The sequence below is a fragment of the Mus musculus genome, chromosome 7 (assembly GCF_000001635.26).
Source record: "Mus musculus strain C57BL/6J chromosome 7, GRCm38.p6 C57BL/6J".
Taxonomy (NCBI): Eukaryota; Metazoa; Chordata; class Mammalia; order Rodentia; family Muridae; genus Mus; species Mus musculus.
In genome coordinates, this window is record NC_000073.6 from 42298173 (window position 1) to 42318275 (window position 20103).

The 20103-nt window shown below is 37.9% G+C and overlaps 1 protein-coding gene and 1 pseudogene across 1 annotated transcript in view; both read left to right on the top strand.

The window, feature by feature from the left end:
- Window positions 1-2583, top strand: part of Vmn2r61 (vomeronasal 2, receptor 61) — a 40703-nt gene extending 38120 nt beyond the window's left edge. The window contains exon 6 of the mRNA NM_001105058.1: window positions 1646-2583. Coding sequence (NP_001098528.1) covers window positions 1646-2583 — 938 coding nt within the window. The remainder of the gene's footprint in view (window positions 1-1645) is intronic.
- Window positions 4905-5167, top strand: Vmn2r-ps58 (vomeronasal 2, receptor, pseudogene 58; annotated as a pseudogene).

Sequence of the window (20103 nt, forward strand, 5' to 3'; positions counted from 1 at the left end):
CCCTATGTGTCCTTCGCTGCCCCATTCCAGACAGTTGTTGGAGAGAAAGTGGCTATCTCAACTCCAAGCCTTGGAGTGAAAGCACCTTTGGAAGAACAGCTCTATTCTTGTGGGACCAGTGCACAGCTATCTGTGGAACAGCCTGAGCTTCTGGGTGCAGAACATGGACCAGAAGCCACAGATAATAGTTAAGATATGCTTCTTGAAGTAAGGATGACATTGTCACATGTTGATATATAAAAAACCAAACATTTAGACATGATTTGACAACAAGTAGATTAAGCTCAATGGCAGCATGGGTTCACCCTATGTGATATGAATTCCTACCACCATGATATTCCATGTGTGTTCATTGTACCAGATATGAAATACTTCATTGAAAAATATCTCTTCTCTGTACTTAAGCTATATGGTACATTTTCAGATATTTTCAGTATGCACAGAATAGGAGAACTTCAGTCATGGATACAAAATACTGCTCATTATGATTTTAGTGACTGTATCTCGAAGACATACGTAAGACAAAATATGGTAAAAACACACATGATCACAATTTAAAATTGAAGATATCACTGATGCAAGAAGTAGAATAAGGAAAACCTATTTTTAAAATAAAGTGTTATCCTTATATAAATCAGTTAATGAAACAGACTTCATATTCCTTAATTAAGTCAAAGATAGAAATCTACGTTTGACCCATACATTGTATCATAAAAAAGCAAAAGAAACTGTTCATAATAAAAGCAAAATGACAAGTTGTGAATGTGTAAAAAGCTTGAAAACATTAGTAGAATTCCATGATCATTAAACAAACAAACAAACAAAAAAGGTATCAAAGGAGAAATTTGATTCTTGTGGAAAAAAAAAGCTCAATAAATGTTCACTCAAAAATATAAAACAGAGACAACAATCCCTTGATGAGGTGATAGTTTTTAAAAATACACAAAGGATTGATGTAATAGAAATATGGCATTATACACTGAAGTGAATATACTTATAATACAAGGTAAAACTCACAAATCTATGAGAGCAGAGTACTCAAAAAGTATTTTTAATACCTAGTAATAGTTCTCTCTCTATGTATTAACAAATCCCATAGCTAAATGTAACAACACAATACTAGTAAAGGATTTGAGCTTCAAGAATGTAACAGCATTTATTTTTATGAAATTATTTAGACTGTTAACCAAATTACAGTAACCAAGGATCTTATGAAAACAAATAAATATGGGTACAAAATCAGAGAACACCATTTAAGAAAAGTACTTTAAAAAATACTGACAGTATTATACAAAACATATGTACAGAATTAGATATTTTCCATAGGGTGATGTCAGAAACAAATTGCAATTGTACAGGATTGTTTTGAAATGTTATGACTCATAAGAAAGATGAAACAGAGTCACAACCTGTGGTAAAGCTTGCAAAATCAGAGGAAAAGCATTGGGCTTTTGCAATTTTAGTCACCATAAGCAAAAAGCATTGTATAGATTTGAAATGATTCACAGATTACTTAAAAATGTCTTTCTGAAACAATAAAGGAAGATGACACAGGAAGCACTTGAATGTGCTATAGAGAATTAATATAATAAGGTCAAAGGGAACACCTAAGGATTGACACACGATCACTTTCATTTTTAAACAGATGTGGATCAATGTGTGAAGTGTTCAGAAAGTCACTATGTAAACTCAGAGAAGAATTACTGCCTCCAGAAATCTGTGAGCTTTTTGGCCTATGAAGAGCCCCTGGGAATGGCACTCACCATCACATCCCTGTGCTTCTCTCTACTCACAGCTGTGGTTCTTGTAGTCTTTGTGAAGCACAGAGACACACCCATTGTCAAGGCCAATAACAGGACTCTCAGCTACATCCTGCTATTGACACTCTTCATCAGTTTCCTCAGTTCCTTGCTGTTTGTTGGCCAGCCCAACACAACCACCTGCATCTTGCAGCAGACAGCATTTGGAATTTTGTTCACTGTGTCTCTCTCCACAGTGTTGGCCAAAGCTATTACAGTGGTTATTGCATTCAAGGCCATTGTTCCAGCTAGAATGGTGAGATGGTTAATGGTATCAAGAGCCCCTAATTTCATCATTCCCATCTGCACACTGATTCAACTTATTATCTGTGGAATCTGGATTCTAACATCTCCACCCTTCATTGATCAAGATACTCAGGCTGAACATGGTCACATCATCATTGTGTGCAACATGGGTTCAACAGTTGCCTTCCACACTGTCCTGGGGTACCTCTGCTCCTTAGCACTTGGGAGCTACACCATGGCCTTCTTGTCCAGGAATCTGCCTGACACCTTCAATGAGGCCAAGTTCCTTTCATTCAGCATGCAGGTATTCTTCTGTGTTTGGATCACTTTCCTCCCTGTCTACCATAGCACAAAGGGGAAGGTCATGGTGGCTATGGAAGTGTTCTCCATCTTGGCTTCCAGTATAGCACTCCTTGGATTGAATTTTGCTCCCAAGTGCTACATTATTTTGTTAAGGCCAGAAAAAATCTCCTGTATTGACATCAGACACACAAAATATACAAGAAGAAATATCCATTCAAATGTAGTTAAAAATTAAAATTTACCTAAGATAGTAAATTAAATATTATTGTTTAAACCGTGCCAAAGCACTCTAAATGTCTTATTCAGGTATAATATGATGAATGTGTACATTCTTAATTTCTTCATCTAATTGTATTAAATTCTCTGTGTACTGAAACCGTTAGTTTCAGCTTATGTTTTGGATTCATAATATACATTTTTGTAACATATTTGCTATGTAAACTTGTTGGCCTAGTGTCCCATAATTATGCAAATGTGGCATAAACTGATGGATACAAAGTGATTTCCTCTTTATACAAAATGTTCCTGTGGAAGATGTGTCAGCATGTCAACCATGTTATATTCATTTTGTACTTCTTTCACTAAAATACATTCATGTGAATGATTTATTTGTTTTGGGACTCCAGAGTATTCTATTATATTCTACTTTGTAAAATGAACATTGTTTCATTAAAGTGTCTCTCCAGACTCAATATAACAGGTTCTTATTTCCACTGTTCAGAAAAAAAGCAATACCATATTTTCAAATAAGAGTAGAAGTTCCTTCTAATTTAATGTTTTTTACATGAGGGAAAGTGAAACCTCTTACTCTGTGGAACTACAAATGATGCCCGAGTTGTAACTAGCTTTTGTTTATATACTGAGAGTTCAGGAACATTAGGATAGGGAGTGATCAGGTGTTTCATAGGCTTTTGAGCACACAACATTGGAGAGAGGCACACAGGTTCAGCTCTAGTAACAAAATCATTGTGAACATGGAGTTATAAAATTCTACATCTGAGGTAATATACTTCTTTGAGAAAACTAAAACTTAGCTGTCCTGTTTCCCTCCTGGATCTGATACTGTGCCACTGTGCCCAGGACTGACCCAGTGGTCCTTACCGAAATCCTGCTAGGAGATAGCTGGTATCTCTGGAGTGTTGACACACCTGTGAGCACAGGAAGGACAAGCCACAGTCAGAGACAAGACTAGCTAACATCAGAGATAATCAGATGTCACGAGACAATTGCAAGAGCATTAGCAATAGAAAGCAACACTTCTAGACATCATCAGAACCCAGTTGTCCCACCACAGTAAGCCCTGGATTCCTCCAACACACCAGAAAGCAAGACTCTGATTTAAAATCACATCTCATAGTGATGATAGAGGACTTTAAAAAGGACATAAATAACTCCATTAAAGAAATACAGGAGAACACAGGTAATCAGACATAAGCTCTTCAAGAGGAAACACACACACACACACACACACACACAAATCCCTTAAAGAATAAAAGGAAATCACAAACAGGTCAAGGAGTTGAACAAAACCATCCAGGATATAAAAATGGAAAGAGAAACAATAAAGAAGTAACAAAGCAGGACAACACTGGAGATAGAAAACATAGGAAAGAAACCAGGAGTCATAGAGCAAGCATCACAAACAGAATACAAGAGGTAGAGGAGAGAATCTCAGGTGCAGGAGATACCATAGAAAGCATTAACACAACAGTCAAAGAAAATGCAAAATGCAGCAACCTCCTAACCAAAAACACCCAGTAAATCCAGAACACTATGAGAAGACCAATTCTAAGGATAATAGGTATAGAAGAGAGTGATGACTCCCAACTTAAAGGGCCAGTAAATATCTTCAACAAAAATATAGAAGACAAATTCCCAAACCTAAAGAAAGAAATGCTCATGCACATAGAAGAAGCCTACAGAATTTCAAATAGACTAGACCAGAAATTTCCTCCCACCACATGATAGTCAAAACAGCAAATGAAAAAAATAAAAATAAAAAAATAAAGAGTATTAAAAGCAGTAAGGAAAAAAAGGTCAAGTAACAGAATTACACCAGGCTTCTCTCCAGGGAATAAGAAAGCTAGAATCTCCTGGGCAGATCTCATTAAGATGCTAATTGAACACAAATGCTAGCCCAGGCAAAACTCTCAATTATCAGAGATGGAGAAACCAAGATATTCCATGACAAAGCCAAATTTACACAATATCATTACACAAATCCTGCCCCTAAATGGAAAACAACAATATAAGGAGGGAAACTACATCCTAGAAAAATCAAGAAAGTAATCTTCATTCAACAAACTCAAAAGAAGATAGCCACACAAACATAAAAATAACATCAAAAATAATAGAAAGCAGCAATTCCTATTCCTTACTATCACTTACCATCACTGAACTCAATTCCCCAATTAAAAAAAAAACATAGACTAACAGACTTGATATGTAAACAAGACCCAACATTGTGCTGCATACAGGAAGCACACCTCAGTACCAAAGACAGACAGTACCTCAGAGTAAAGGGCTGGAAAATTCAAAGCAAATGGTCCCAAGACACTCTGCTGCTTAGCACTTGGAAGTTACACTATGGCCTACTTGTCCAGGAATCTGCCTGACACATTCAATGAGGCCAAGTTCCTGTCATTCAGCATGCAGGTATTCTTCTGTGTTTGGATCACTTTCCTCCCTGTCTACCATAGCACAAAGGGGAAGGTCATGGTGGCTATGGAAGTGTTCTCCATCTTGGCTTCCAATATAGCACTCCTAGATTGATTTTTGCCCCCAAGTGCTACATTATTTTGTTAAGGAAAAGAAAAAAACCTCCTGCCTTGATATTAGGCACAAAAAATATTCAAGAAGGAATGTCCATTTAAATTTTGTTTAAAAAGAAAATTTTTCTAAGATAGTAAATTAAATATTATGGTTTAAACTAGTGCCAAAGCACTCTAAATGTCTTATTTAGGTATAATATGATGGGAAGGTGTACATTGATCATTTCTTCATCTAATTGTATTAAACTCTCTTTGTACTAAATTCGTTAGTTTTATTTTATGTTTTAGATTCGCTATATGCTTTTGTTATATAGTTTCACTATGTGCCATTGTTGGCCTACTGTCCCATAATTTTACCAGTGTAACATCAACTGATGGATACAAAGTGCTTTCCTCTGCCTTCAAAGTGTTGTTGTGGAAGTTGTGTCACCATATCAACAATGTTGGATTCATTTTTTACTTCTTTCATTAAAAAAAATAATTCAGGTTATTGACTTATTTGCTTTTCGACTGCAGAATATTCTATTGTGTTCTATTCTGTAAACTGAACAATATTAGAGCAAAGTGTCTCAAGATTCAATTTAACAGGTTATTTCCAGAGATCAGAAAAGTAATTCCATGGTTTCAAATAACAGTAGAAGTTCCTCCTATTTTAATGGTTTGTTTCATGAGGAAAAATGAAGCTTCTTACTCTGAGCAAACTACAATAGATGGCTGAGTTGTAGCTAGCATTTGTTTATAAACTTAGAGCTCAGGAAAAGGATATGAGTCACTGATCAGGTGTATCATAGGCTTTTATGAGCACACCACATTGGATAGAGGCTTGCAAGTTCAGTTCAGATAACAAGAGCATTATGGAAGATGGAGTTATAAAATTCTACAACAGAAGTAATATGGAGGTTATATACTTCATTGAAAAAATAAAAATCTTTCTTATTTTAATTGGTTGTTTATTCATTTACATAACAGATATTGTCCCCCTTCCTGGTTTCTCCTCGACAAATCTTCCCCCCTTCTTCTATAAGGGTACTCTTCCACCTTCCCACTCAGTCCTACCTCAAGGCCCTAGCATCCCCCTTCACTGGGGCATCAAGCTTCAACAGGACCAAGGGCCCTCCTTCTGTTGATTCCAGATAAGGCAGTCCTCTGCTAAATATTCATCTTGATCCATGGGTCCCTCCATGTGCACTCTTTGGTTGGTGGTTAGTCCCTAGGAGCTCTGAGGGGTCTGGTTGGTTGATATCGTTCTTCTTCCTATAGGCTTGCAAACCCCTCCAGAACCTTCAGTTCTTCCCCTAATTTCTCCACTGGGGTCCCCATGATCAATCCAATGGTTGGCCGCAAGCACCCACATCTATATTGGTCAGGCTCTGGCAGAGCCTTTCAGGGTACAGCTAGCTGTACCAGGCTCTTGTCAGTAAGTGCTTCTTGGCATCAGCAATAGTGTCTGGATTTGGTATCTGCAGATGGGATGGAGTCTCTGGATGACTTTTCCTTCGGTCTCTGCTCCACTAATTGTCGCTGCATTTCCTTTACACAGGAAGAATTCTGGGTAAGTATTTTGAGGTGCATGTGTGCCCCCCTCTCAACTGGGAGCTGTGCCCAACCACTTGATATGGTCTTCACAGGTTCTCTTTCCCCATTCTTGTGTATGTCAATTAATGCCATCCAAGATGGGACCTGGAAACCTCTTCCTTCCCTGGCATCTAGAACTTTCTAGTGGCTACGGCCAGTTTTGCATCACCCAGTGCAAAACATACACCTCCATTCAATTTCCTGACCCTTTGTACTTCTCCACCATCTCTTCTCACACCTGATCCTACCCCCTCAAATTCCTTCCCATCCTTTCTCCCTCCCAGGTCCTCCCACTCTCTCCATCCCATGATTATTTTGTTCCCCTCCTAATTAGGACTGTATGATATACACTTAGGCCTTTCTACTTCTTGAGCTTCTTATGGCATGTGAGTTGTATCATGGGTATTCCAAGATTTTTGGCTAATATCCACTTATCGTTGTGTACATACTCTGTGTGTTCTTTTCTAACTAGGTTACCACCCTCAGGATGATATTTTCTAGTTCCATTCATTTGCCTGCAAAATTCATGATGCCCTTCTTTTTTTTTTTAATTTTTTTATTAGGTATTTAGCTCATTTACCTTTCCAATGCTATACCAAAAGTCCCCGATACCCACCCACCCCCACTCCCCTACCCACCCACTCCCCCTTTTTGGCCCTGGAGTTCCCCTGTACTGGGGCATATAAAATTTGCGTGTCCAATGGGCCTCTCTTTCCAGTGATGGCCGACTAGGCCAACTTTTGATACATATGATGCCCTTCTTTTTAATAGCTGGATAGTATTCCATTCTATAACGGAACCATATTTTCTGTATCCATTTTTCCATTGTGGGAAATCTGAGTTTTTTCCAGCTTCTGGCAATCACAAATAAGGCCACCATGAACATAATCAAACGTGTGTATGGTGGGACATCTTCTGGGTACATATGCTCAAGGGTGGTACAGCTGGATCTTTAGGTAGATCTATTTTCAGTTTTCTGAAGAACCTTCTGTTTGATTTCCAGACTAGTTGTACCAGCTTGCAATCCAACCAGCACTGGAGAAGTGTTCCTCTTTCTCCACAGCTTCACCAACATCTGCTATCACTTGAGTTTTTGAACATAGCCATTCTAACTGGTGTGAAGTGGAATCTCAGGGTTGTTTTTATGTGTATTTGCCTGATGACTGAGGATGTTGAAAATTTCTCTAAGTGCTTCTCAGACATTCAAAATTCCTCTACAGTGAATTCCCCATTTAGTTCTATACCCCATAGTCATTGTGGATGCTACATGTTTCACTATGTACATAGCAGCATTATTTGTGATTGCCAGAACCTGGAAATGACCCACATATCCCACAATGGAAGAATCTATACCGAAAATGTGATTTATTTAAACAATGGACTACTATTCAGCTATTACGAATGAAGGCATCATGACTTTAGCAGGCAAATGGATGGAATTAGAAAATAACATTAGCTCTTCCGCCTGAACCTGCCAGAGGCTGCCAAGGACCCTAGAATACTCTCCATGCTGCAGGACCTTGGGATCACAGGTAAGTGGAACACAACATCAGCTCCAAAGAATCACAGAGCAGGTACAATGAAACCCCACCCGAGCAGAGGCTGGGATTCATTCAGGTAGGGGCCAACCTTGCCATCTTCCACCTGAACCCAGCCTAGGGTGCCAAGAGCCCCAGAGGACTCACCATGCCACAGGACCCCTAGCACACCCAGGACTTCAGGATCACAGGTGAATCGAGGAGGGTCTTATGCCAGCAGGAACAGAGACAAAGGAACACCACCAGAGGCTGGGATTCTTTCTGGTCAGGGCAAGCCCTGCCATTTTCCACATGAAACTGGCCAAGGGTGTCCAGGGCCCCAGAGGATGCTCCATACCGCAGGACCCCTAGTACACCCAGGACCTCGTGATCACTGGAGAACATATGGGTGACAGAAGCAACAGAGCTTCTTGGACAGGGACACTTCAGGCCATCATCCTCAGCCAGGAGGCAGAGCTGAGACCCAGGCCCCTGGGCACCTTCCTTGCCAGAGGAGAGTTGGCCTACAGGGAGGGCTCTGACCCTAGGACTCAGGAGGTGGATCAGAGCTCGAGACTTTTGGACACCTGCCCTGAAAGAGGAGAGCTTGCCTGCAGAGAGTGTTCTGACCACTGGAAATCAGGTGAGAGTTGGACTCCCAGGAGTGCTGACAGAGGCTAACAGAATAACAGGATCAAGCTCCAGCCAGAGACAGCTAGAAAATTAACACCAGAGATTACCAGATAGCGAAAAGGAAATGTAATAATCCTACTAACAGAAATCAAGAGCACTGGGCATTCTCAGAACCCAGTATGCCCACCATAGTGAGTCCTGGATACTGCAACACACATGAAAAGCAAGATTTAAAATTATATCTCATGATGGTGGTGGAGGATTTTTTAAAGGGCATTAAAAATTTACTTAAAGAAATATAGGAGAACACTGCTAAACAGGTAGAAGACCTTAAAGAGGAAACACAAAAATCCCTTAAGAACTACAGGACAACACTGCTAAACAGGTAGAAGTCCTTAAAGAAGAAACAGAAAAATAGCTTAAAGAATTACAGGAAAACACAACCAAACAGGTGATGGAATTGAACAAAACCATCAAATATCTAAAAAGGGAAGTAAAAACACTGAAGAAAACCCAAAGGGAGACAACTCTGGAGATAGAAATCCTAGGAAAGAAATAAGGAACCATAGATGTGAGCATCAGCAACAGAATAAAAGAGATAGAAGAGAAATTCTCAGGTGCAGAAGATTCCATAGTGATGATGGACACAGCAATCAAAGAATGAAAAATGCAAAAGATCCTAACTCACAACATCCAGGAAATCCAGGACACAATGAGAAGACCAAACCTACGGATAATAGGAGTAGATGAGAATGAAGATTATCAAATTAAAGGGCCAGCAAATATCTTCACCAAAATTATAGAAGAAAACTTCCCAAACCTAAAGAAAGAGATACCCATGAACATACAAGAAGCGTACAGAACTCCAAATAGACTGGACCAGAAGAGAAATCCCTTCTAACATATAATAATCAGAACAACAAATGCACTAAATAAATACAGAATATTAAAAGCTGTAAGGGAGAAAGGTCAAGTAACATATAAAGACAGGACTCTTAAAATTTCTCTAGACTTCTCACTAGAGACTATGAAAGCCAGGTGATCCTGGACAAATGTTATACGGACACTAAGAGAACACAAACGTCAGCCGAGGCTACTATACCCAGCAAAACTCTCAATTACCATAGATGAAGAAACCAAAATATTCCATGACAAAACAAAATTCACACAATATCTTTTCAGAAATCCAGCCCTTTAAAGAATAATAAAGGGAAAACATCAACACAAAGATGGAAAATACACCCTAGAAAAAGAAAAAAAGTAATCCTTCATCAATCCTAAAAGAAGACAGCGATAAGAACAAAATCCCAACTTTAACAAAAACAATAACAGGAAGGAACAATTACTGTTCTTTATTTTCTCTTAACATCAATGGACACAATTTCCCAATAAAAAGACAAAGACTAATAGACTGGCTACACAAAAAAGACCAAACATTTTGCTGCTTGTAGGAAACCAACCTTAGGGACAAAGACAGACACTACCTCAGAGTCAAAGGCTGGAAAACAATTTTCCAAGCAAATGGTCCAAGGAAACAAGCTGGAGTAGCCATTCTAATATCGAATAAAATTGACTTCCAACCCAAAGTTATCAAAAAAGACAAGGAGGGGCACTTCATACTCATCAAAGGGAAAATCTACCAAGATTAACTCTCAATCCGGAATATCTATGCTCCAAATTCAAGGACAGCCACATTCAATAAAGAAACTTTAGTAAAGCTCAAAGCACACATTGCATCTCACACAATAATAGTTGAAGACTTCAACACCCCACTCTCAGCAATGGACAGATCCTGGAAACAGAAACTAAAAAGAGACACATGGACACTAACAGAAGTTATGAAACAAATGGATTTAACAGATATCTACAGAGCATTTTATCCTAAAACAAAAGGATATACCTTCTTCTCAGCACCTCATGGTACCTCCTCCAACATTGACCATATAATTGGTGACAAAACAGGTCTCAATAGATACAAAAATATTGAAATTATCCCATGCATCCTATAAGATCACCACAGACTAAGGCTGATCTTCAATAACAGCATAAATAATAGAAAGCCAACATTCATGTGGAAACTGAAGAACACTCTACTCAATGATACCTTGGTCAAAGAAGAAATAAAGAAAGAAACTAAAGACTTTTTAGAGTTTAATGAAGTCACAACATACCCAAACATATGGGACACAATGAAAGCAGTCCTAAGAGGAAAACTTGGAGCCTTAAATGCCTAGTTTCAAAAAGAAACTAGAGTGAGCATATACTAGCAGCCTGATAGCACAGCTAGAAACTCTAGAATGAAAGGAAGCAAATTCAGCCAAGAGGAGTAGATAGCAGAAAATAATAAAACTTAGGGTGGAAATCAACCAAGTGGAAACAAAAAGAACTATTCAAAGAATCAACCAAGAATCAACCAAACCAGGAGCTAGTTCTTTGAGAAAATCAACAAGATACATTCACCCTTAGCCACACTATCTAGAGGGTGCAGGGAAAGTATCCCAATTAATAAAATCAGAACTGAAAATGGAGACATAACAACAGAATCTGGGGAAATCCAAAATATCATCAGATCCTACTATAAAAGCCTATATTCAACAAAACTGGAAAACCTGAATGAAATGGACAATTTTCTAGACAGATACCAGGTAACAAAGTTAAATCAAGATCAGGTGAACAATCTAAACAGTCCCATATCCCCTATAGAATTAGAAACAGTCATTAATTGTCTCCCAAACAAAAAAAAGCCCAGGACCAGATGGGTTCAGTGTAGAGTTCTATCACACCTTCAAAGAGTACCTAATTCCAACACTCCTCAAACTATTCCACAAAATAGAAATAGAAGGAACTCTACTCAATCCGTTCTGTGAAGCCACAATTACCCTGATACATATACCATACAAAGACCCAACTTAAAGAGAGAACTTCAGACCAATTTCTCTTATAAATATTGGGGCAAAAATACTCAATAAAATTCTTCCAAACCAAATCCAAGAACACATCAAAAGATCATCCATAATGATCAAGTAGGCTTCATCCCAGGGATGCAGGGAAGGTTCAATATACTGTTCAATATATCTGTCAGCATAATCTACTATATAAACAATTTAAAAAAAAAACAACATGATCATCTCATTTGATGCTGAGAAAGCATTTGACAAAAGTCTAACACTTGCTCATGATAAAAGTCTTGGAAAGATCAGGAATTCAAGGCCCATACCTAAACATAATAAAAGAAATATACAACAAACCAGTAGGCAATATCAAACTAAATGGAGAGAAAGTTGAAGCAATTCCACTAAAATAAGGGACTAGACAAGGCTGTCCACTCACTCCCTACCTATTCAATATAGTATTTGAAGTCCTAGTCAGAGCAATTAGACAACAAAAGTAGATCAAAGGAATACAAACTGGAAAGGAAGAGGTCCAAATATAACTATTTGCAGATGATATGATAGTATATATAAGTGGCCCTAAAAATTCCACCAGAGATCTCCTCAACCTGAAATATAACTAGAGTGAAGAAGCTGGACATAAAATTAACTCAAACAAATCAATGGCCTTTCTCTACACAAAGGATAAACAGGCTGAGAAAGAAATTGGGGAAACAATACCCTTCAAAATATTCACAAATAATATCAAATACCTTGGTGTGACTCTAAATAAGGAAGTAAAAGATCTATATGAGAAGAACTTCAAATCTCTGAAGAAAGAAATCGAAGAACTCTGAAGCTGGAAACATCTCCCATGATCATGGATTGGCTGGATTAATATAGTAAAAATTGCAATCTTGTCAAAAGCATTCTACAGATTCAATGAAATCACGATTAAAATTCCAACTGAATTCTTCACCAAGTTAGAAAGGACAATTGCAAATTCATCTGGTATAAGAAAAAAAAACCCCTAGGATAGCAAAAATATTCTCAACAATAAAAGAACTTCTGGTGGAATTGCCATCCCTGATTTTAAGCCGTACTAATTTTGCATGTAATTTTGATTAAAAAAAAAAAACCTGCATGGTACTAGTACAATGACAGACAGGTAGATCAATGGAATAAAACTGAAGACCCAGAAATGAACCCACACACCTATGGTCACTTGATCTTTGACAAATGAACTAAAACCATCCAATGGAAAATAGAATTTTCAACAAATGGTACTGGTTCAATTGGGGATTAGCATATAGAAAAATTTGAATTAATCCATTATTATCTTTTTGTACAAAGCTCAAATCTAAGTGGATCAAGGAACCCCACATATAGTCAGAGACACTGAAACTTATAGAGGAGAAAGTACGGATGAGCCTTGAATATTTGGGCACGGCAGAAACATTCCTAAACACAACACCAATGGCTTGTACTGCAGATCAAGAATCGACAAATGGGAACTCATACAATTGCAAAGCTTTTTAAAGGCAAAGGACACTGTCAGTAAGACAATATGGCAACCAACAGATTGGGAAAAGATCTTTACCAATCCTAAATCCATTAGGAGACTAATATTCAATATATATAAAGAACTCAAGAAGTTGGACTCCAGAAAACCAAATAACTCGATTAAAAATGAGATACAGAGCTAAGCAAAGAATTCTCAACTGAGGAATACCGAATGACTGAGAAGCACCATAAAACAAGTTCAACATCCTTAATCATCAGGGAAATGTAAATCAAAACAACCCTGAGTTTACACCTCACACCAGTCAGAATGGCTAAGATCAAAAACTCAGGTGACAGCAGATGCTGGTGGGGATCTGGAGAAAGAGGAACACTCCTCCATTGCTGATGGGACTGCAAACTGGTACAACAAATCTGGAAATCAGTCTGGTCGTTCCTCAGAAAACTGAACATAGTTCTACCGTAAGATTCAGCAATACCACACATGGGCATATACCCAGAAGATGCTCCAACTTGTAATAAGGAACATGCTCCACTATGTTAGTAGCAGCCTAATTTATAATAGCCAGAAACTGGAAAGAACCCAGATGTCCCTCAACATAGGAATGGATACAGAAAATGTGATACATTTATACAATGGAGTACTACAGAAAAATAATGGATTCATGAAATTCTTAGGCAAATGGATGGATCTGGAGGATATCATTCTAAATGCCCTAACATAATCACAAAAGAACTCACATGATATGCACTCACTGATATGCACAGAAGCTCAGAATATCCAATATACCATTTGCAAAGCACATGAAACTCAAGAAGAAGGAAGAACAAAGTGTGGATACTTTGATCCTTCTTAGAAGGGGTAACAAAATACCCATGAAAGGAGTTACAGACATAAGGTGCAGAGCAGAGGCTGAAGGAATGACTATCCAGAGACTGCCCCCCGCCTTGAGATCCATCTCATAATCAACCACCAAACACAGATACTATTGCAAATACCAAAAAGACCTTGCTGACAGGAGCCTGATATAGCTATCTCCTGAAGTGCTCTGACAGTGCCTGACTCATACAGAAGTGGATGCTCACAGTCATCCATTAAATGGAGCACAGGGTCACCAATGAAAGAGCCAGACAAAGTATCCTGTGAGCTGAAGGGATTTGAAACCCCATGGGAAGAAGTACAATATGAACTAACCAGTAACCACTGAGCTCACTTGTACTAAACCACCAATCAAAGAAAACACACAGAGGGACTTGTGGCTCTAGCTGCATATGTAGCAGAGAATGGTTTAGTTGGTCACCAGTGGGAGAAACCCTTGGTCTTGAGAAAGTTCTATGCCCCAGTAGAGGAGAGTGCCTGTGTGAGGAAGCAGGAGTGATTGGATTGGGGAACAGGGGGAGGGGGGAAAGGATAAGGGATTTTCAAAGGGGAAACTAGGAAAGGGGATAATATTTTAAACGTAAATACAGAAAATATCTAATAAAAAATAAAATGGCCTTATTAAACCCTTGAAAATAAATGTATGCTAGCTGGAAACATAAACAATAGAGAATACCTCCAGTATTCTATCAGAATACCAGATACCCAGAAAAGAGTCCTAGCTACCAAATATAATGAACAACCACAAATGAGTGAAAAGGATGAATATTAAGAAGGTGAACAAAATTATATCATTTGCTCTCCAAAAATTATGGAGTGAACAAGTTAAGATACATGAAAAGTGTTCAACTTCCATTAGAATTAGGGTAATGGAAATAAACGCTAATACATAAATATGGGAAGGTTAACTGATAAATTTAATAGTGGTGGTGACAATAACCTTTCCCACAAATTATTGGACTATTTCATTTCATCCTGGACACAGTGTTTTTAACATCATTTCTTTATATTTTTAAACAATATTCATCAATATGCAGTATTCACTTAAAACTTGGATTCCTCACATTCCCTTCATCTTTATTTCAGGTATGAGGGTTTTGTTGTTGCTGTTATTTGTTGTTCTTATTGTAATTTTTACTATTGTTTTACACAGAAAGTGACTAAAGAGTTAGATTTGTTATGCTGTAAGATCAAGAATTGACAAATGGAACCGCATAAAATTGCAAAGCTTCTGAAAGGCAAAAGACACTGTCAATAAGACAAAAAGGCCACCAACAGATTGGGAAAGGATTTTTACCAATCCTAAATCTGATAGGGGACTAATATCCAATATATACAAAGAGCTCAAGAAGCTAGACTCCAGAAATTCAAATAACCCCATTAAAAAAATGGGGTTCAGAGCTAAGCAAGGAATTCTCAACTGAGAAATACCGAATGGCTGAGAAGCACCTGAAAAAATGTTCAACATCCTTAATCATCAGGGAAATGCAAATCAAAACAACCTTGAGATTCCACCTCACACCAGTCAGAATGACTAAGATCAAAAATACATGTGACAGCAGATGCTGGCGAGGATGTGGAGAAAGAGGAACACTTCTCCAGTGCTGGTGGGATTGCAAGCTTGTACAACTACTCTGGAAGTCAGTCTGGAGGTTCCTCAGAAAATTGGACATAATACTACCAGAAGATCCAGCAATACCTCTCCTGGGCATATACCCAAAGATGTTTCAACTGGTAATAAGAACACATGCTCCACTATGTTCATAGCAGCCTTATTTATAATAGCCAGAAGCTGGAAAGAATCCAGATGTCCCTCAACAGAAGAATGGATACAGAAAATGTGGTACATTTACACAGTGGAGTACTATTCAGCTATTAAAAACAATGGATTTATGAAATTCTTGGACAAATGGATGTATCTGGAGGATATAACCCTTAGTGAGGTAACCCAATCACAAAAGAAGTCATTAGATATTCACTCACTGATAAGTGGATATTAGCCCAGAAACATAGAACACCCAAGATACAATTTGCCAAACACAAGAAAATCATGAAGAGGGAAGACCAATGGGTGGATATTTCAGTCCTCCTTAGAATAGGGAACAAAATAACCATGAAGAGAGTTACAGAGACAACGTTTGGAGCTAAGACAAAAGGATGAACTATCCAGAGACTACCCAACCCAGGGATCCATCCCATAATCAGCCACCAAACCCAGACACTATTGCATATGCCAGAAAGATTTTGCTGAAGGGACCTGACTATAGCTGTCTTGTATGAGACTATTTCAGTGCCTGACAAATACAGAAGTAGATGCTCATAGTCATCTATAAGATGGAACACAGGGCCCCTAATGGAGAACCTAGAGAAAGCACCCAAGGAGCTGAAGGGGTCTGCAACCTTAAGGTGGAACAACAACATGAACTAACCAGTACCCCCAGAGCTCATATCTCTAGCTGCATATGTAGCAGAAGATGGCCTATTCGTCCATCACTGGGAAGAGAGGCCCCTTGGTTTTGCAAACTTTATATGCCCCAGTACAGGGGAATGCCAGGGCCAAGAAGCGGGAGTAGGTGGGTAGGGGAGCAGGGCGGTGGGAGGGTATAAGGAACTTCCAGGATACCATTTGAAATATATATAAAGAAAATATGTAGTAAATAAATAAATAAATAAATAAATAAATAAATAAATAAATAAATGAGCTGGATTTGATTTCACTAGTACATATATTTAACCTCTATCATTGCTAAGTTTCTTTTGTTTTACTTATGTGCTCCTTTAAAATGTTTGCCTCACTTTTATAGAACATAAATTATTTTCTCACACAATATAATTTTAACATATTATCCCCTCCCTCCACTTCTTGCAGATTCCTCCCACCTGTTCTCTCATCCAGATCTACTCCTCATTTGTCTCTCATTAGAATAGAACAGGATTCTATGAGATAACAACAAAACATAATAAAATAAATTATAATATAAAAGAAAAAACATCATATTGAAGCTGTAGAAGAAAACAAATTAGAAAAAGAAAAGTTCAAAGAAAGTACACAAGAAGCAGAGACTCCCTTGTTTAAAAGCCCATAAAAGCACAAAGCTAAAAGCTCTTGTATATATGCAGAGGAACTAGTGCAGGCCTGTGTAGGCCCTGTGATTCCGGCTGAAGTCTCTGTGTTCATACAAGCATTGCATTTTTATTATAGAAAGCACTCTTCTGGTGTCCTCGGTCCCATATGGTTCCCCTACTCCTTCTGCTTCATTTTCTGTGGGGTGTTCTAAACTTTGACAGGAACGACTACAAGGAGTGGTATCTCACTTAGAACTGACTATTTCCCCCTCTCTGTGTGTGTATCTCTCTGTCTCATTCTCGTTCTCTCCCTCTCATATCTCTCCCCATCTAGCACTCTTTCTTCATAATGTCAGGATGTGTGTCTCTGTACTTGCTCCTTTCTGCTACAGGAATAAAGAATGACGTTCCTCTGATGATGGCTGAATAATGTCTTGAGCTATGAGTATGGCAGAATATTTTTGGAGTCATATTTTAATGAGTAGTATTGATTTTACCCTAGGTCTTTTTCTGTCAAGTCTCTTGTTCCTGATTTGCTCAAATAGTATCACCAATAGATTTCTTCTCGTGGAGACAAATCAGACATTGTTTTTTACTCCTTCAAGGTTTATATTACCAATATCCTTGCATAGTTTGTGGGCAGGAATAAATGTAGATTAAAAAATTTGTGGTTGAAAGAGTGAGCATGGGATAAACCTAGACCCAAGTACATATGTAGCTGAAGTACAGTTTGCTCTTCATGTGGGTCCTCCACCAACTGAAGCAGGTACATGCTTCCACCACATGTTTGATGAGTTGTGCTCTGTTATCTTAAGCAGTGGAACTTTGCTGTCAGTTTTTGCAGAGAAACAGCCTGGATTTTGGCAGGGAGGATTCCACTGGACCTTTTAAACCAACAACTCATACTAGTGGAATGCAGTCCCAGTACTCATTGCTTCATTTGTTGAGCAGAGATGGCCAGTGGGATTCTGCTTCTTTCATTAAATGGAGACTTCAATAAGATCACCTTCATATACTATGGGATGGATTCATTGCATCAGGGTTTCATGTTGCTCCTTCAATGCGCTATATTTTTAGTTGTTCTTGTCATCAATTCCTCCCTCAGTTCCATCCTCCACCCATTTCCTACATGTTCATTCCGATTTCAGCCTCCTTGGCTCAGTCCACCCAGAATTTCTATCTTCTAATGGAGATTTTTGGGAATGCCAAATTCTTTCCTCTATTCATAACTACTCTAGCATTTATCTTGACTATAATCTGTTTAATGGCTAATATAAAGATATAAACAAATACAAATAGTATTTTTCATTCTAGGATTACTGTACTTTACAGAGGATAATTTTTTCTGCTTTCATATATTTGTACGCAAATTTCTTGATATCATTTTAACGTCTGAGTATTAATACTTCATTATGTTAATGTATCATATTTGCTGTATTCATTCTTCTGTTAGAGACCATTTAGGTTGTTTCCAGTTTCTGTTTGTTGTAAGTAGAGCAGCAATGAACATGTTTCATCAAATGTCCTGGTGGTAGGATGGTGCATACTTTGGATATATTCCCAAGAAAAGTTAAGCTGGATCTTGAGGTAGACTGATTTCCATCTTTCTGCAGAAATGTCATACTGATTTCCATAGTGGCTGTACAAGTTTGCTCTTCCACCAACACTGGGAGAGTGTTCTCCTTGTTTCATATCCTTGCCAGCATGAGCTGCCACTTGTGCTGTTATTCTTAGGCATTCTGAGAGTTTTAAGGTGGAATGTCAAAGTAGTTTTGATACATAGAATATATTCTTGTGGTCTTTCATCCTTAAATTGCTTTCAATTACTCTCTATATTCCCACCCACACAAACTCATAACCTTTCTTTCTCTCTCATTAGAATATAAAATGACATCTAATTTGTAATTATAAAATAAAATATAATAGAAGTGAACAAAAAAGAATAACATAAAACAAAGTAAATAAATAAGTACACAAAAAATTGGAAGAATAACATGCAAACATTAACACACAGACACCCACACACACATACACACACATTTTTCACACTGAGACATCCAATAAAAACAAAATCAGAATCTGTAACATATACTCAAAGATCAGTAAGGTTAAAAAAAATAAAACCAAGACAAAGCATTGTGAGACAATAACATCTTCCAAAATACCATTGAATTAATTTTGTATTGGCCATCAGCTATTGGGGCTGGCCCTTAAGTTTTATTTGTTTACCTAGTTTAAATCCACTGAAAAGATAAAAATATGTATTTTTAGCACTTATCATTTTGAATATCTTCTATGGTAGCAATAGGGCTTGTTTATAGTTTCTATTTCTACACTAAAACCTTATCAGGCTTATACATATGTGACAACTTTACATGGCCAAGTCTCTGTGATTTCATACCTTATAAGTCATGATGTGTAAATAAGGCTTTCTTTTTGGAAATGTCTTCCCTCATAACTCTTACAATCTTTCTGAATGCTTTCCTCCTGTTTCCCCTAAGTCCTGAAGCCAGGGAGTTTTATAGAGATCCCCATTTTAGAACTGAATGTATCAATCTTCTATTCTCTGACTGCTGTCCAGCTATGTACCACTATTATTATATTTATCTAGCATAGAAAGACACTTCTCTGATGAAAACTGAGAAAAATATTGATACATGTGCATAGAAAAATATCACTACAAGCAGATTTCATTCCTGGGTTTCTTTTGAAGAACAGTAGTATTTATATATTCTGAAGTCTATCTTTACCTATCAAATCTCAGGTGTTTGGCTACCTAGGCATTGTCAGTCATGGGTTTCATATCATGAAGTGGCCCCGTACTTGAATCAGATAGAGGGTTATTATTTCCACACATTTTGAGCCACTACTGTACCAGTGTATGCTGAGGGAAGGTTACCATCATATACTGCAGCATTAAAA